This window comes from Pristiophorus japonicus, chromosome 15 (genome assembly GCF_044704955.1).
Source record: "Pristiophorus japonicus isolate sPriJap1 chromosome 15, sPriJap1.hap1, whole genome shotgun sequence".
In the NCBI taxonomy this organism is placed as follows: Eukaryota; Metazoa; Chordata; class Chondrichthyes; family Pristiophoridae; genus Pristiophorus; species Pristiophorus japonicus.
In genome coordinates, this window is record NC_091991.1 from 5,245,913 (window position 1) to 5,265,377 (window position 19,465).

General features: G+C 46.6%; 1 protein-coding gene across 1 annotated transcript in view; it reads left to right on the forward strand.

Moving 5' to 3' along the window:
- LOC139280577 (GLIPR1-like protein 1) overlaps positions 1 to 19,465 on the forward strand; it is a 69,667-nt gene that overhangs the window by 15,823 nt on the left and 34,379 nt on the right. The window contains exon 2 of the mRNA XM_070900091.1: positions 7,308 to 7,556. Coding sequence (XP_070756192.1) covers positions 7,308 to 7,556 — 249 coding nt within the window. The remainder of the gene's footprint in view (positions 1 to 7,307; positions 7,557 to 19,465) is intronic.

Genomic DNA, 19,465 nt, shown 5'->3' on the forward strand with positions numbered 1-19,465 from the left:
TTGGAAATATATCGGCTGTTCCTTCATCGTCGCTGGGTCAAAATCCTGCAACTCCCTCCCTAACAGCACTGTGGGAGCACCTTCACCACACGGACTGCAGCGGTTCAAGAAGGCGGCTCACCTTTTGAAGGGCAATTAGGGATGGGCAATAAATGCTGGCCTTGCCAGCGATGTCCACATCCCATGAACTAATAAAAAAAAAATGAACTAGGAAACCTAACAAACAGAAAATAAAAGTGAAATCACATCCTGCTGGCAGGACTCCAGAATTAGGCACGATCCCAGGTGAGAGAGATAAGAAGAAGGAACATTGCTGGAGATACAGCCAATCCCAGGATATTTGGCTCATCCAGTTTATTGCACTTACAACGGCCATTTTGAAAGTAAGGACACCTGCAAATAAAGGATACCTGATGTAAGTTCCTTAGGTGTCCTTATTTTACAGGTGTCATTGTACTCCCAATTGCGAAAAGTTTCTTTTACCATTCCTGAAAATGTGGCGTGCAGAAATGCTGCTTTAGGAGACTTGTCACCTTTGAACCTGAGGCTTTCACCTCCAATCTGATTGAGTTCAGTGGTCTGCGTACCTACGGACGGGTTTGACATGTTCCACTTGTTTCTTAGTGTTGCATGGGTGAGAGAGGAATGGAAGTTGATTTTCCAGATAGCTAAACCAATAAAAAGCACCTTGATTTGTCGCTGTGGGAGCAAGTGGGTGTTGTGAAGGGTGAAGGAATTAAGCATTCAAAAGCTAGCTGCACAGAAGCATGTCGTTTCTGAGTCTCAGTTTGCCAGAATTCTGAAAAGAAAAGCGGACGTCTTGAAGGGCTGGGGCAGAAATGGCAACCGGGATAGGAAAGGGAAGCAAGATGGTCAATGTTGATGAAGCGCTGCTTCGGGGGTTTAATGGCAAAACAGCTCAGAAAATTCTGCTAAGGGCCGCCTGTTGAAAGCTAAAGCTAATGAGCTTGCCAAAGAACTCGACATGGAAAGGTTCTGTGGAGGCGGAGTTCCATCTTTTTGATTTTGATCACCATGACATCTGCGGAGAGAAGACTGATGCAGAAAACGTTTCATCTCAACAGAAGCTGCAGAGAGTGTAAATGAATATGTGCCAGCGCTGGAAATTCCCAAAGTTAAGAGAGGTGTAGATTCTGCACTGTGCATTCTGCGTCGAATAATCAAGTCAGAAGTTACTGAAATGTTTGATCAGTTTTATGCACTGGAAGCAAAAGTGTGGAAGTTGATAACTTCTGATCACCACCAAAACAAAATCTTCACAGCATCATTTAAAAAACTCCTCAGATGTGAGAATTTTTCTTTAATTCTTAAGATGTTATACTGTGTTCACCTTTGTTGGAGAATGTACAAAATTTAGGCAAATTAAAGTTCTTTATGGAAAATAAACCACTAGCTTGTTGCCACAAGATTAGCATTAACACCAACCTTGTGTATCCTCTACATCCTCTCACTAGCTGTTACAGTGAAGTTTTTGTTTGCCTTTTAATATACTAAAAATTATGTACTTTGCTTCTCCACTACTCCTAATCTCTCACTATTAAGAAAATATTCCGTTTTGTCTTTCTTGGATCTGAAGTGGATGACCTTGCACACCCTCACATGGAATTCTATATGATACAGTTTTGCCCACTCACTTAGTCTATCCACGTTCCTTTGTAACTTCCTGCTCACATCTACACACCTTATTGTGTCTTCTAACTTAGTGTCATCTGCAATCTTAGACGTGCAACTCTCTATTCCTTCATTCAAAAGGGAATTGGATAAATACTTGAAGGGGACAAATGGGCAGAGTGGGATGGGGTGGGGCGGGAGGGAGGGGGAGGGGGAGTGGGACTAATTGGATCGCTCTTTCAAAGAGCCGGTACAGGCATGATGGGCTGAATGGCCTGTGGTGTATCATTCTATGGGCTAGACTTTCCGCACATTATCGCCCATTTAGTGCCCATATAAGTGCTGAGATTCAGGCTATTGACCATATTTGATGAAAAATGAAACTAGCGCCCAATTATAGCCCATTTATCGCCGGCGCAACTTTCGGTATACAGGAATGAGCTGCATCGCCCAGCCTATTTAAAAAAAAATATGACGTCATCCTCGTGCAAGGCCCAGAATATTGGTTATAATAGAAACTAGCACCTGATTATCGCCGATACTACTTTCGGCATTTCATCCGTAATTCGCCCAAATAATCGCTGGCCCAAAAAGATGTGAAAAACAGCTGCAATCACCTGACCTTAACCCGGCAGTACAGACGCCACGGAGGATCTTTAATAAAAGGCTGCTTGAAATGGTTGGGAGGAGAAAAAATTTGTGAGTGATTTTAAGGGCGTTTTTGAATCTTGCCAATCATCTAATCACTGTATTTGTTGAGGACAATTTAAGAAGACAGATTAGAGGATTTATAATAATGGAGCCTGTAATTTCTCGTTGATGACTACTTACATGCTTCAGAATAGAGATGGGAGAAGGTTCATTGAAGAGAATTATATGTGCCCAATCAAAGAGGTGGCAGACTGCTGAGGAGGAGGAGACGTTACGCCCAACGCATTTACAGGGATAAGTGATCATTCCAACTTGTCTGATAACACGTGCGTTAGAAGGCTGTGATTCCGAAAGGAGGTCATCAGTGAGAAATGCCAGCTCATTAAAGGAGATCTGCAGCCTTCCAGCACCATCAGGACCGCACTGCCCATTGAGGTTAAGTTCACTGCAGCACTTTCCTTCTACGCATCGGGCTCCTTTTAGGCCTCAGCTGGCGACATTTGCGGTATCTCTCAGCATACCACACATTGCTGCATTTGACAGGTGACTGAAGCCTTTTACGCACACAGGATGGACTTATAAACTTCCCTATGACCAGGGAGGCACAGAGTGAGAGGGCTTTTAGGTTCTTCAGATTAGCAAACTTTCCCAAGGTGCAGGGAGCAATAGACTGTACACACATTGCCCTGCTAATACCTTTATAGGATGCAGAGGTGTTTCGGAACCGAAAGGGATTCCACTCTAAATGTGTAGCTCATTGTCACCACAAGCAAATAATCATGGCAGTAAATGCAAATTTTCCAGGGAGCATCCATGATGCGCACATCTTGCGTGAGAGCATTGTCTCTGACCTGTTTAATAGTCAGCCACAAGGTCACGGTTGGATGCTGGAGAATAAAGGATATGGCCTTGCCAGCTGGCTCATGACCCCCTGCGTAAGCCCCAGACAGAAGCTGTGAAGCGGTACAACGAAAGCTATGTAGCCACACGCAATATCGTCAAAAAAACGAGTTCTTGCCTGGACCACTCACGAGGCATACTACAATGCCACCCTGAGCAGGTGTGCTGCATGTTGCATAACCTAGCTATCAGGAGAGGACAACAATTGCCAAATGGCACTGCTGCTCCACCTCAGGAAAGAGGGGAGGCGGATGAGGAGGAGGACAAAGACCTCAGGGAGGACAATCAGCCTGGTGATGAGCCCACAACCCCCTGCCCCCCCAACACAAACCACTGGAAAAGCCCCATGGTAGTTACACAGCTGTAGAATTGTTGCTTTGCGTGAAGTTATGTTGGTGACAGTTACAGATGCGTTACGTTTTATCCTTGCCTGGCCATGGCCATTGTTTGCAACCCTTGTATTGATGTTTTACCGTACATTATTAGAAGACACTTCACAACAATTGTAAATTTAAATAAACATTTTAATAATTTAACAACTGGTTTTACATGTTTTTAACAAACATATATAACACCCCCAACCCTTAACAGTGAACAACATTTTTTCCACAACAATACGAGAACACCCTCCCACCATCCCCGATAGTCAACAATCAACATTTAAAAAAAAATAATAGTAAAACAATAATATTCACCCCCCCCCCAACCTGTGGCCACGCTTCCCTCCTCTAACTTGACCCACCCCCCTTGTTGTAACCCCCAGTTTCCCATGTAATCCCCTAGTAACGGGACAAAGACGTCTTGCAGCAGAGCACCTCAAGGGCTGTTGATGTGTGTGTGGCGGGGCCAGGTGACGTCAGCAGAATGACCTCAGTGGATTGAGGAGAAGACGTTTGAAAAGAAACATCTTCCGAGTCAGAAGGAAGTTCCACCTGTCTCGCATCTGTCATGCTGGTTGGTGATACGCCCAAAACTATCACGTGCCGCAAGGCATCAACAGAGCCGGTTGTTCACCCCATTGCAACCATCTGCCCCATACCCTCCGATATTCTGGCAGACAGTGCGGCAATGTTGCCGGTGAGCCCAGCAAGCACCTGGAGAAGCTCTCGACCTATGTCGACGCTTGCCCTTGACAGTGACACCATGTCCTCGTTGACATCTGCCCGTTGCAGCATGTGCCTACTCGCTGACCCAACCTCTGCGGGGTCAGCGTGGGCACTGGATGACTTGGGAGTGGCCTGCTGCAAGCCGATTGGCCCCGCTACTTCATCTGTTAAGGACGACGTGGCTGCGGGTACCACTGATGAGATTTCCGGCTCATCATCATCCTCCTCGGTTGTACTTCACCCGTGGTGAGCACGACCTGCAGCGGTAGTAGTGTTGCTCCAGGGGCCTCCCATTGCGTCTGGGGAACTGGAAAACATAATTGAGGTCAATGGAAGAGAAGGGAAGACATGAGAATGCTTGCACTGCGCAGGCATATGTTCAAGGAGTGACACTACTGCAATAAATGTAAACGAGAGATGTTACATATGACTAACATGAAAGTACAGGAGAGTACAGAAACTGCATGCATAATATTACATCATTCATATAATCAAATGGCATTTAATTACTTAAAATTACCACTGGTTTACTACTATTTACACATTACTCACGTGGCGCAACAACGGGATCTGCACCACCATGGGTGGCAGAATGATTATGCCTGCTCACTAAGGCTGCGGCACGCTCCTTGAAATCAGTGAGAGGCTGCAGGTCAGCAGGCCCTCTAACGGTCTGCCTTGGCTCCGTCTCATTCTTAGATATCCTCCTCTGCAAACGTGACAAGAGCATGGCATAAGCTAATTGACTAGGTACTATTACGGAAACATAACAGATATTGTAATCCACAATTAGACACCCAACATGCTATTTATTGTTAACGTTAATGTTATATGCTAATACGGTTTGTATCCAATAGATGCATGGTTATAACATTACGTTCAGAAAAAATATTTAATAAGATTGTGTTTAGGAACTAATGCTTGACACCAAACATCTCATGTACAATCTCCAGGAAAGGCCCCATCCACGGGCTGTGTCATTCGGCGACTGAGGGGAGGGAGGCAGTTTATTGGAATCGATGTCGGTCCCCGAGGGGGGGTGCGGGGAGGGGATCAGGACCACCGGTGAGCTCGGCAATGACAGGACCAATGGGAGGGGGCGCTGTGTCCATGGGCTGTGCTCGGAGACCTCCGTGTGGCCGGAGCTAATGTCCCAAAGTGTTCCAGGGCAGACAGTGAACCAGGGCAGCTCTCCCCCATTCCAGGCTGGGTCACTGTGTGACTGACATCAGCCGGAGAGACTCACACAGTCTGGGCAAAGCTGAGCGGACCCCTCAGTGCTCAGTCGTGCCCCATCCACCAACCTAACCAAAAAGGAGATGGTGCCCAAGTTAAAGAGTTGCTCACAGCACACAAGCAGCGATATCATTTAATAATTCTCCTTCTAAACTAAAGTGGTAGAAACGCCGAGTGTTTGCAGTCTATCTGTTTCCAGTCATTCCTTTGGCACCAATTTTCGATGAAAGCATTTAAATAATAATTAATACTGTTGATTAAGTTTAAGGCATCTCAGCAATGAGTTAAAGGGCGCAGTTTCTGACCCCAGTCCAAATCTTAACAGGGAAGCTATCCAAGATTACCCAGTTTAATTACAATCCAGCAGATTTACATTCTAATTAATGAGTCAGTACATCATTACAATTATAAATGTAATAATTTAATAGTTACTCTTGCTGATGCAACAAGACTGTTCCAGCGCTTGCGGCACTGGTCTGCCTCACACCTATCGTAGGCCACTGATGAGATAAGAGCGGCGATATCCGCCCATATTTTTTGGTAAATCCGGGGTGGAGGTTTCCCTCACCCACCATGGGTTAATTGGCCCCATCGAGTCTCGACCTCGTATACTAAGGCCTCATTAGCTTTGTCTGAGAAAGCTTTCGCCCTCCCTCTTCCTGCAACCTCCTCCAGATCTTTGAATCCTCGTGGGGCATTTCATCATGTAGATTGTTCAGCACTCCTTCAAAATATACCTCGTTGAAAAGTTTCCTTCTCTCTCCCTCCCTTTTCCTTCTGAGCATGCGCAGATGACCCCTGACCTCCTGAATAGCAGGATAAGTTCCTTGCCTGAAAAAAAACACGCATGCGCAGAATGGCTGTTGCTATGGATGCCAGCCTTACACGACTGAATTCATCACTATCGCCCATTTCACATCGCTAAGGCTATCAGCTAAACTAAAAAGGCGAAACTAGCGTTTTTTTAAATGGACGATATTCCAGCAAATCTCAAAAATTAAAAAAGCACTAAGGCCAGTAATATTTCCCATTTTTGGGCCATAGCGACCATAGTGGAATGTCTATCCCTATGATTCTATGATATATATGGTGAAAAACTAAGGCTCCATTGCAGATACTACAACTTTTACTGCCCCATGAGAAGGGTGGGGTGGATTGACCCATCCACCTCCACGGAGGTGTGTGGGGGGCCTGACCCATCCACCTCCATGGCACGAACCTGGTATTGCAGTACTTCCAGGAACGGTGCAGTGGCTCTAGGCCTTTTGGCTAAGAGCATTGGCGCAGAGTGATCCTTGATGTGTGCAAGGTGACCTCTGGCGTTTGTGATTTGACAAAGAATTGGAAAGATTGGCAACGAAAAATTAAAAAAAAAATGAGAAGAATTTCAGGGCTTATATTTCTATCCTAAAAATAAATAACTCGAAAGATTTCTTGTCACGTGGTGCACAGAAAATTTTCCACAAGTTTTAATTTACAATTGAATGATGTTTAATGCTGCAAACTGTCAAGAAAAGCTGGATAAGCAGCTTCTGTGGTGCTGTTAAACTCCCTCATGAGGAGCTCAAGTTGCTGTTGGTCAGAATGCTAAATTGAAATTACCACTGGTGTATAACGCATAATGGCAAATGCAACATGGCAGTAAATATGACACTGACATAATTATCACTGAGTTTTATTGGCAGTGGTTATATGCACTGGACTGAGAATGCTAAGAGAAAAAAATGTAGTACATGATATAAAATGTCCTTATAGCATTGTAACTTTTTTTTACAAATCTAGAGCTGGGATGCAGGTCTGGCTAAAACTGCAAGAGCATGGAGCAAGACTTGCAAATTCACAACTAATCCACACCTGAAGACTAAAGGAGCAGCCCATCCAAATTTTGAAACCGTCGGAGAAAACATCTATGCTGCATCAGGCGATTTCTCTCTTGAAGTAGCTATTGAAGAATGGTTCAGAGAAGGGGTTAATTATGAGTTTGCGACAAACAAATGCATCAATAATAAAATGTGTGACCGTTATACTCAGGTAATCCTAACTTTCGCCTCCACTATACTCTCCCTGTGCAAGATATTGTCTATCACACATTTCCTTCTAGTCAAGAGGATACACAGTTTAAATTGTAGCCACCTCCATTGGTACCAGTACTGCTCCATGATAAGTTGGGATAAGATGTGATTCCGCAGGTCAAACAGGGCAATAAATACTTCCTCCCAAGGGTGAATACCTTGCTTCTTCATAACTTCTTTTGTATCCTGGCCTTTGTGAGAACTGCCAAAGCAGGCTTGACCCAAGAATGTAGTCTCAGTAACGGGCACTGTAATGTACTTGCTTCATGGTTCTTTGCTTAAGCATTCATAGCAACACATTGCTAGTAAGAACTAGTTGGTTTATTAACAAAGGTTTAACAATCACACTACACTACCAGTTCATCCACTAGGCTCACAACTGCATACCTCATCGTGGGTGATCTAGACCCAACTGCCTGGGATTTTATTGAGTCTTGTGAACATCACGTGACTGGCTAAGCCACTCACAATGCAACACCTCTACAACTATTCCTGTGAGCATACTCACAGGTGCATACATTACAGGCACTTCTGGGCTTGAATAGATAAGCTTCTGGTTACGAAACATGTGTCTTATAATTTGCATTATTAAAATGACCAAGTAATTCTCAGTTTTTAAATGGTATGTGTTACGTATGCAACACCGTGAAACCAGCATTCTACCACCACCAGAGGGTGCATCTGTTGGAGTCCCAAGGGATCCCAGCATCCCTTGGGAGCACTGTTTATAAGCAGGCCTCCCATGCTGTGCCAGCACTCTGGAGTCAGAATAAAGAGACTAAGGTCACACTTACTCAAGTCTACAGTACTCAGTCACATTGCTTTATTTGAGACATAGCAACTGGCGACGAGGAATAGATAACGAACCATCACGCGAAAATGCAGAGAACTGTCAGTATCTGGAGAAATTCTCAGAAGGTGACGATTGGGAAGCCTTCGTGGAGTGACTCGACCAATACTTCGTGGCCAACCAACTAGAAGGGAATGTCAACGCTGCCAAACGAAGGGCGATCCTCCTCACCGTCTGCGGGTCAACAACCTATGGCCTCATGAAGAATCTTCTTGCTCCGGTGAAACCAACAACCAAATCGAATGAAGAACTGTGCATGCTGGTCCGGGAGCACCTAAATCCGAAGGAGAAAGTTCTGATGGCAAGGTATCGATTTTATACCTGCCAACGGTCTGAAGGCCAGGGTTCGGCCTTGCAGGACAATGTGAATTCGATGGATTCCTTGAGCAAATGCTAAGAAACTTTTTTTTGTTTGGCATTGGCCATGAGGTTATCCTTCGCAAACTATTGACTGTTGAAACACCGAACCTGAGCAAAACCATAACGATAGCCCAGGCATTTATGTCCACCAGTGATAACACCAAACAAATTTTGCAGCATAAAGATGTTTCGGCAAGTACTGTTCACAAAGTAATGTCGTTTTCAGGCAGAAATGCACATGGCAGAACGTACATGCCTGCAGCTGCACGACCTCAGATGACCCAGAGCCCACCATCAAGCGTGAATGCGAGGCAATTAACATCTTGTTGGCGCTACGGAGGTGATCATCGAGCTCATCAATGCCGCTTCAAACACTGCGTGCAAAGGCTGTGGAACAATGGGATACCTCCAGTGAATGTGCAGATGAGCTGCAAACCACCATGTTGCAGAGGAAGACCGATCCATGTCCGATCAAACTGAACTAGAAACTCGAACCGAGGAGACAGAAGTGTACAGGATACACACCTTCACCACAAAATGTCCACCGATCATGTTAAAAGTTGAACCGAACGGAATTCCAGTATCCATGGAATTGGACATGGGTGCGAGTCAGTCTAAATGAGCAAAAAGGCCTTTGAGAGGTTGTGGTGCAAAAAGGCACACAGGCCCAAGCTGAGCCCCATTCACACCAAACTGAGAACCTACACTAAAGAGCTGATCCCTGTAATTGGTCGTGCAGCAGTAAAAGTCTCCTATGATGGAGCAATGCACAAATTTCCACTATGGATTGTACCAGGAGATGGTCCCACACTGTTCGGCAGAAGCTGGCTGGGACAAATACGCTGAAACTGGGACGACATCTGAGCGCTTTCGTCCGTCGACGATACCTCATGTGCCCAGGTTTTGAGCAAGTTCCTGAGGTTGTTTGAGCCAGGAATCGGAAATTTCTCTGGGGTGAAGGTGCAGATCCACTTGGTTCCCGGTACATGACCCATCCACCACAATGCACGTGCGGTGCCATACATGATGCGAGAGAAAATGGAGATTGAGCTGGACAGGCTGCAACAAGAGGGCATCATCGTGTCGGTTGAGTTCAACGAGTGGACCAGTCCGATTGTTCCGGTTCTCAACGGTGACGGCACAGTCAGAATTTGTGGGGACTATAAAGTAACGATTAACGTTTTTCGCTGCAGGACCAGTACCCGCTACCCAAGGTAGACGAACTATTTGCGACGCTGGCAGGAGGGAAGACATTCATCAAGTTGGACCTGACCTCGGCCTACATGACGCAGGAGCTGACGGAATCTTCGAAAGGCCTCACCTGCATCAACATGCACAAAGGTCTGTTCATCTACAATAGATGCCCGTTCGGGATTTGATCGGCTGCGGCTATTTTTCAAAGGAACATGGAGAGTCTGTTAAAGTCAGTTCTGTGCACCATGGTTTTCCAGGACGACATATTGATCACAGGTCGGGATACCATCGAACACTTGCAAAACCTTAAAGAAGTTCTAAGTCGGCTAGATCGTGTAGGACTCAGATTGAAACACTCGAAGTGTGTTTTCCTGGCGTCAGTGGTCGAGTTCTTAGGGAGAAGAATCACGGCAGACAGCATCAGACCCAATGACGCCAAGACGGAGGCCATCAAGAACGCGCTGAGACCACAGAACGTGATGGAGCTGCAGTCTTTCCTGGGACTCCTCAATTATTTTGGTAATTTCCTAACCGGGTTAAGCACCTTGCTAGAACCTCTACACATCTAAGGGAGATGACTGGTGTTATAGATGTAAACTTGTATTTACTCTGTACGGCCACCAGAGGGCTCATCCCCTGGAGTCCCAAGGGATCCCATAATCCCTTGGGAGCACAGGTATTTAAGGAGGCTTGACAGGTTGGAGAGGCACTCTGGAAACCTACAATAAAAGACTAAGGTCATACTTTACTTTAAGCTCACAGTGTTCAGTTTGACTTTCTCCATACACAACAACTGGTGACGAGATACAGATAGCGAACCCAAAGATGCAGAGAATAGTGGAGAAATCCTCGGAGGGAGATGATTGGGAAACTTTTGTGGAGTGACTCAACCAATACTTCGAGGCAACGAGCTAGATGGGGATGAGAGCACTGCCAAATGAAGGGCGATCCTCCTCACCGTCTGTGGGGCATCAACGTATAGCCTCATAAAGAATCTGCTCACTCCAGCGAAATCCACGGAGAAATCGTACGACGATTTGTGCACACTGGTCCGAGAGCATTTGAACCCAAAGGAAAGCGTTCTGATGGCGAGGTACCGGTTCTATATCTACAAAAGGTCTGAAGGCCAGGAAGTGACGAGTTATGTTGCCGACATCTTGCAGGACATTGTGAATTTGAAGAACATTTGGAGCACATACTCAGAGACTTTTTCGTACTTGGCATTGGCCACGAAACCACACTTAGCGAACTTTTGACTGTAGAGACCCCAATCTTGAGTAAGGCCATAGCGATAGCCCAGGTGTTCATTGCCACCAGTGACAATACGAAGCAAATCTCTCAGCACACAAGTGTTGCTACAAGTACTGTGAACAAAGTGATGTTGTTTTCGAATTGTAACGTACAGGGCAGGTCACACATACCTGCAGCTACACATCCGCAGATGTCTCAGAGTCCCCCATCAAGGGTGATGAATGCAAGGCCATTAAGACCTTGTTGGCGCTGCGGGGGTGATCATCGTTTCCATTCATGCCAATTCAAAGAGTACGTTTGCAAGGCCTGTGGAACAATGGGACACCTCCAACGAGTGTGCAGGCAAGCTGCAAAACCTGTTAAACCTGTAAACAACCATGTTGCAGAGAAACATGGAAAGCTTACTGAAGTCGGTCCCACACACCGTGGTCTTCCACGACGACATCTTGGTCACAGATCGGAACACAGTCGAGCATCTGCAGAACCTGGAGGAGGTTCTTAGTCGACTCAACCGCGTGGGGCTCAGGTTAAAATGCTCGAAGTGCATTTTCCTGGCACCTGAAATGGAGTTCCTGGAAAGGAGGATTGCGGCGGACGGCATCAGGCCCACCAACACAAAGACGGAGCCAATCAAGAACGCACCGAGGCCACAGAACGTGATGGAGCTGCAGAGGTTTCCGGGACTCCTGAACTACTTTGATAACTTCTTACCGGATTTCAGCATTCTGTAGAACCACTGCATGTCTTACTACGAAAAGGGGACGAATGGGTTTGGGGCAAAAGCCAAGAAAATGCCTTTGTAAAAGCGAGAAAATTGTTATACTCAAACAAATTGCTTGTGTTGTATGATCCATGTAAGCGTTTGGTACTAGCATGTGATGCATCATTATATATCGTCGGGTGTGTATTGCAACAAGCTAATGATTTTGGGAAACTGCAACCGGTTGCCTATGCATCCAGGAGTCCATCTAAGGCTGAGAGAGCCTACAGCATGATTGAGAAAGAAGTGTTAGCATGTGTTTATGGGGTAAAGAAACTGCATCAATACCTGTTTTAAGCTAAAATTTGAATTAGAAACTGACCATAAGCAACTTATATCCCTGTTCTTCGAGAGTAAAGGGATAAATACCAACGCATCGGCCTGCATCCAGAGATGGGTGCTCACATTGTTCGCATACAACTACGCCATCTGCCACAGGCCAGGAACAGAAAACTGCGCCGATGCTCTCATTAGGCTGCCATTGCCCACTACGGGGGTGGAAATGGCGCAGCGCGCAGATTTAGCCATGGTTAAGGAAGCATTTAAGAGTGAGCAATTACCTGTCACTGCCCGGCAGATCAAAACCTGGACATGCCAGGACCCTTTATTATCTCTAGTCAAAATCTGTGTGCTTCACGGGAGCGGGTCCAGTGTCCCAGTGGAAATGCAGGAAGAGATAAAGCCGTTCCAGCGGCACAAAGATGAAATGTCTATACAGGCAGACTGCCTTTTGTGGGGCAATCGAGTAGTGGTCCCCAAGAAGGGCAGAGACACCTTCATCAATGACCTTCACAGTACCCACCCAGGCATCGTAATGATGAAAGCGATAGCCAGATCCCACTGTGGTGGCCCGGTATCGATGCGGACTTAGAGTCCTGCGTTCACAGATGTAATACATGCTCACAGTTAAGCAATGTACCCAGGAAGGTGCCGCTAAGTTTATGGTCTTGGCCCTCCAAACCATTGTCTAGGGTACATGTCGACTATGCAGGCCTGTTCTTGGGTAAAATATTCCTCGTGGTTGTAGACGTGTACTCCAAGTGGATTGAGTGTGAGATAATGTCGGCTAGCACGTCCGCTGCCACTACTGAAAGCTTGCGGGCAATGTTTGCCACACACGGCCTACCCGATGTCCTGGTGAGCAACAACGGGCCATGTTTTACCAATGCTGAGTTCAAAGAATTCCTGACCCGTAACGGGATCAAACATGTCACATCTGCCCCATTTAAACCAGGGTCCAATGGTCAGGCAGAGAGAGCAGTGCAAAGCATCAAGCAAGGCTTGAAAAGGATAACTGAAGTGTCACTGCAGACTCGCCTAACCCGAGTCCTGCTTAGCTACTGCACGAGACCCCACTCACTCACTGGGATCCCACCTGTTGAACTGCTCATGAAAAGAGCACTTAAGACAAGGCTCTCGTCAGTTCACCCTGATCTACATGAACAGGTAGAGAGCAGGCGGCTTCAACAAAGCGCATACCATGATAGCGCAAATATGTCACGAGAAATTGAAATCAATGATCCTGTATTTGTATTAAATTATGGACAAGGTCCCAAATGGCTTCCCGGCACTATTGTGGCCAAAGAGGGAAGCAGGGTGTTTCGGGTCAAACTTTCAAATGGAAACACTTGGACCAAATCAAACTCAGATTCACGGACTACCCTGAGCAACCCACCTTGGACCCTAGCTTTTTTGATCCCCCAACATACACACCAGTGGCATCCAGCACCACGGTTGACCATGAAGCAGAACCCATCATCCACAGCAGCCCAGCAGGGCCCAACACACCAAGCAGCCCAGCAAGGCCAGCTGCACAGCAGCCCAGCGAGGGCCCAACAAATGATTGAACAACACCAGCTTTCACACCGAGTCGATCATCCAGGGCAAGAAGGGCCCCAGATCGACTCACATTGTAAATAGTTACACTATTGACTTTGGGGGGGGGGGGGCGGTGGGGGGGAGTGTTACATATGTAAACTTGTATTTACTCCGTACATCCACCAGAGGGCTCATCCCCTGGAGTCCCAAGGGGTCCCATAATCCCTTGGGAGCACAGGTATTTAAGGAGGCTTCACAGGTTGGAGAGGCACTCTGGAGACCTGCGATAAAAGACTAAGGTCACATTTTACTTTGAGCTCACAGTGTTCAGTCTGACTCTTTCTCCATACACAACAACTGGGTATGGGGGAAATCACAAGAGGCTGCTTTTGGGAAAGGCAGAGATCTGTTATATTCCAACAAACTGCTTGTTCTGTATGACCCATGTAAACGTTTAGTGCTAGCTTGCGATGCGTCTTCGTACGGGGTCTGGTGTGTGTTATAACAAGCTAACGAATTGGGAACATTGCAACCGGTCGCTTATCCGTCCAGGAGTTTGTCCAAGGCCTACAGCATGATTGAAAAAGAAGCTCTAGCATGCGTTTACAGGGTGAAAAAAATGCACCAGTATCTGTTTGGGCTTAAGTTCGAGGTAGAAACTGACCATAAGCCGCTTATATCGCAATTCTCAGAGAACAAAGGTATTAATACCAATGCCTCTGCTCACATCCAAAGATGGGCGCTCACACTGTCGGCATATAACTATGTAATTTGCCACAGGACAGGCATAGAGAACTGTGCTGATGCTCTCAGTTGGCTACCATTGCCCACCACCGGGGTGGAAATGGCACAGCCTGCAGACTTGCTCTTTGTGATGATGCATTTGAAAATGAAAAGTCACCCGTTATGGCCCGCCAGATCAGGACCTGGACCAGCCAGCATCCTTTACTGTCCCTTATAAAAATCTGTGTCCTTCATGGGAAGCTGGTCCAGCATCCCAGCAGAGATGCATGAAGAAATCAAGCCGTTCCAGCTGTGCAAAGGCGAAATGTGCATACAGGCGGACTGTCTTTTGTGGGGTTATCGTGTGGTTTTGCCTAAGAAAGGCAGGGAAATGTTCATACGTGACCTACACAGTACCCACCCAGGCATAGTAATGATGAAAGCTATAGCCAGATCCCATGTGTGATGGACCGGCATCGACTCAGATTTGGAGTCTTGTGTGTGCCAATGCAACACTTGCTCTCAACTGAGCAATGCACCCAGGGAGGCACCGCTAAGTTTGTAGTCATGGCCCTCCAAACCGTGGTCTAGGATCCACATTGACTTCGCTGGCCCGTTTGAAGGCAAAATGTTTTCGGTTGTGGATGCTTATTCAAAATGGATTGAATGTGTAATAATGTCTGTAAGCACGTCCACTGTCACCATCGAAAGCCTACGAGCCATGTTTGCCACGCACAGCCTGCCTGATGTCCTTGTCAGCGACAATGGGCCGTGCTTCACCAGCGCTGAATTCAAGGAATTCATGACCCACAATGGGATCAAGCATGTCACATCTGCCCCGTTCAAGCCCGCATCTAACGGCCAGGCAGAACGGGCAGTCCAAACCATCAAGCAAAGCTTGAAATGCATGTCCGAAGGCTCCCTGCAGACCCGCCTGTCCCAAGTCCTGCTCAGCTACTGCACAAGACCCCACTCGCTCACTGGGGTTCCCCCTGCCGAACTGCTCATGAAAAGCGCACTCAAAACAAGGCTTTCTCTAGTCCATCCCAATCTCCATGACCATATCAAGGGCAGGCGACATCAACAAAGCATGTACCATGATCGCGTAAATTTGTCACGGAATATTGAAGTCAATGACCCTGTATTTGTACTCAACTATGGACATGGTCCCAAATGGCTTGCTGGCACTGTCGTAGCCAAAGAAGGGAGTAGGGTGTTTGAGGTCAAACTTGCAAATGGACTAAATTGCTGACCAAACCAAACTGCGATTCACAGTCACAAGCAACCTGAAGATGACACCACCAACTTCGACCCTCCGATACACACACAAGTGGCAACCGACATCACAGTTGACCACGAAGCGGAACTGATCATCACCAGCAGCCCAGCAAGGCCTGCTGCGCAGCAGCCCAGCGAAGGCCCAACCAACTCACCTGCACCTGTGTTTGTACTGAGACGATCGACTAGGGAGCGGAATGCCCCAGATCGTCTCACCCTGTAAATAAGTGTACTATTGACTTTGAGGGGGGTGGAGTGATATTATGTATGCAACACCTTGTAACCATCATTCTACCGCCACCAGAGGGCGCATCTGTTGGAGTCCCAAGGGATCCCAGCATCCCTTGGGAGCACTGTATATAAGCAGGCCTCCCATGCTGTGCCAGCACTCTGGAGTCAGAATAAAGTGACTAAGGTCACACTTACTCAAGTCTACAGTACTCAGTCTTGTTGCTTTATTTGAGACATAACATTATGCTAATTTATGAACAAGACACCAGTGGCAATCTCACGTCGAGAGGTCACAGACATGGATGTGAGAAATGGAATTGTTACACTGGTTAGTGGAACATGCTTTACTAAAGCTAAGGCCTACTGCTGGGACAAAGCAGTTGTAGACTTACTCTGCAGTTGGCTGGGCACTACTGTACCTGTGAATGTTTTGACAGACTTGGGTAGATCTTGACTTTGTACGAAGATGCAAAATGGGTGATAGTCATCAGCTCGTTTCACCTCCTGATTTTTTATCCATTGGCTATCACCTGTTTAGCACTATTGCCGAAGACCAATTTCTCCCCATAGGTTTTGGAGAAATTATGTAAGAACCAGCTTACTGAGTTTATTATATCCCTGTGCACAATGGCAAGATGACTAAATTATCTAACACACAAAATGTACTGAATTTTCAGCTGTGGGTCAGTGGGTAGCACTCTCGCCTCTGGGTCAGAAGGTTGTGGGTTGAAGTCCCACTCCAGAGACTTGAGCACAAAAATCTAGGCTGAAACTCCAGTACAGTCTCTACCTCACTTTCCTCCTTGAGAACGCTCCTTAAAACCTACCTCTTTGACCAAGGTTTTGGTCATCTGCCCTAATTTCTTCTTATCTGGCTCGGTGTCAAATTTTTTTTTTTGTCGTATGACACTCCTTTGGAGCGCCTAGGGACGTTTTGCTATGTTAAAGGCGCTATATAAATACAAGTTCTTGTTGCTACATTGTCAGAAATGCCGTCTTTCAGATGAGACATTAAACCGAGGCCCTGTCTGTGCTCTCACATGAATGTAAAAGATCCCATGGTACTATTTCAAAGAAGAGCAGGGGAGTTATCCCTGGTGCCCTGGCCAATATTTATCCCTCAATCAACATCACCCAAAAAGATTATCTGGTCATTATCACAGTGCTGTTTGTGGGAGCTTGCTGTGTGCATATTGGCTGCCGCATTTCCTACATTAAAACAGTGCTTCAAAAGTACTTCATTGGAAGGTAGTGTAAGGTGCTATAGAAATGCAAGTCTTTTTTCGCATTAATATTTCCCTTGAAGAACAGGCACTTGAGTTGAAAATTAATTTCATCATAGAATCATAGATGTTTCATCATCATCATAGGCAGTCCCTCGGAATCGAGGAAGACTTGCTTCCACTCCTGAAGTGAGTTCTTTGGTGGCTGAACAGTCCAATACGAGAGCCACAGACTCTATCAGAGGTGGGACAGATAGTCGTTGAGGGAAGAAGTGGGTGGGACTGGTTTGTTGTATGCTCTTTCCATTGCCTGTGCTTGATTCCTGCATGCTCTCGGCATTGAGACTCGAGGTGCTCAGCGCCCTCTCGGATGCACTTCCTCCACTTAGGGCGGGCTTGGGCCAGGGACTCCCAGGTGTCAGTGGGGATGTCGCACTTTATCAGGGAGGCTTTGAGGGTGTCCTTGTAGCGTTTCCGCTGCCCACCTTTGGCTCGTTTGCCGTGAAGGGGCTCCGTGAAGGAGCCCCAACCTCTGTCGTCGAGCTACAGTACGCGGACGACGCCTGCGTCTGCGCACATACAGAGGCTGAACTCCAGGACATAGTTGACGTATTTACTGAGGCGTACGAAAGCATGGGCCTTACGCTAAACATCCGTAAGACAAAATCCTCCACCAGCCTGTCCTCACTGCACAGCACTGCCCCCGAGTCATCAAGATCCACGGCGCGGCCCTGGACAACGTGGACCACTTCCCATATCTCGGGAGTCTCCTTTCAACAAGAGCAGGCATCGATAATGAGATCCAACAACGCCTCCAGTGCGCCAGTGCAGCCTTCGACCGCCTGAGGAAAAGAGTGTTTGAAGACCAGGCCCTCAAAACTGCCACCAAGCTTATGGTTTACAAGGTTGTAGTAATACCTGCCCTCCTGTATGGCTCAGAGACATGGACCATGTACAGCAGTCACCTCAAGTTGCTGGAGAAATATCATCAGCTATGTCTTCGCAAGATCATATAAATCTCCTGGGAGGATAGGTGCACCAACATCAATGTCCTCATCCAGGCATTGAAACACTGACCACACTCGACCAGCTCCGCTGGGCAGGCCACATAGTTCGCACGCCAGACACGAGACTCCCAGAGCAAGTGCATAGACGTTTACAGCATGGAAGGAGGCCATTTCAGCCCATCATGTCCGCGCCGGCCAACAAGAGGCTATCCAGCCTAATCCCACTTTCCAGCTCTAGGTCCGTAGCCCTGCAAGTTATGGCACTTCAGGTGCACATCCAAGTACTTTTTAAATGTGGTGAGGGTTTCTGCCTCTACCATCCTTTCAAGGCAGCAAGTTCCAGACCCCCACAACTCTCTGCGTGAAGAAATTTCCCCTCAAATCTACTCTAAACCTTCTACCAATTTCTTTAAATTTATGCCCCTGGTTGTTGATCCCTTTGCTAAGGGAAATAGGCCCTTTCTATCCAATATATCTAGGCCCTCATAATTTTATACACCTCAATGAGGCCTCCCCTCAGCCTCCTTTGTTCCAATGAAAACAAATCCAGCCTATCCAATCTGTCCTCATAGCTAAGATTCTCCACTCCCGACAACATCTTCGTAAATCTCCTCTGTCCCCTCTCCAGTGCAATTACGTTCTTCCTGTAATGCGGTAACCAGAACTACACACAGTACTCCAGCTGTGGCATAACCAGCGTTTTATACAGTTCAAGCATAACCCCCCCCGCTCTTGTATTCTATGCCTCGGCTAATAAAGGCAAGCATTCCGTATGCCTTTTTAACCACCTTATCTACCTGGCCTGCTACTTTTAGGGATTTGTGGACATGCACTCTAAGGCCCCTTTGTTCCTCTACATTTCTCAGTATCTTACCATTTAATGTTTATTCCCTTTCCTTGTTAGCCCTCCCCAAATACATTACTCACACTTATCTGGATTAAATTCCATTTGCCACTGTTCTGTCCACCTGACCAGTTGATTGATATCTTTCTGCAGTCCGCAGCTTCCTTCTTCATTATCAGCTCCACAGCCGATTTTAGTATCATCTGCAAACTTCTTAATCATTCCCCCAATATTCAAATCTAGATCATTAATATATATCACAAAAAGCAAGGGACTTAGTACTGAGCTCTGTGGAACCTCACTGAAAACATCCTTCCAATCACAAAAAT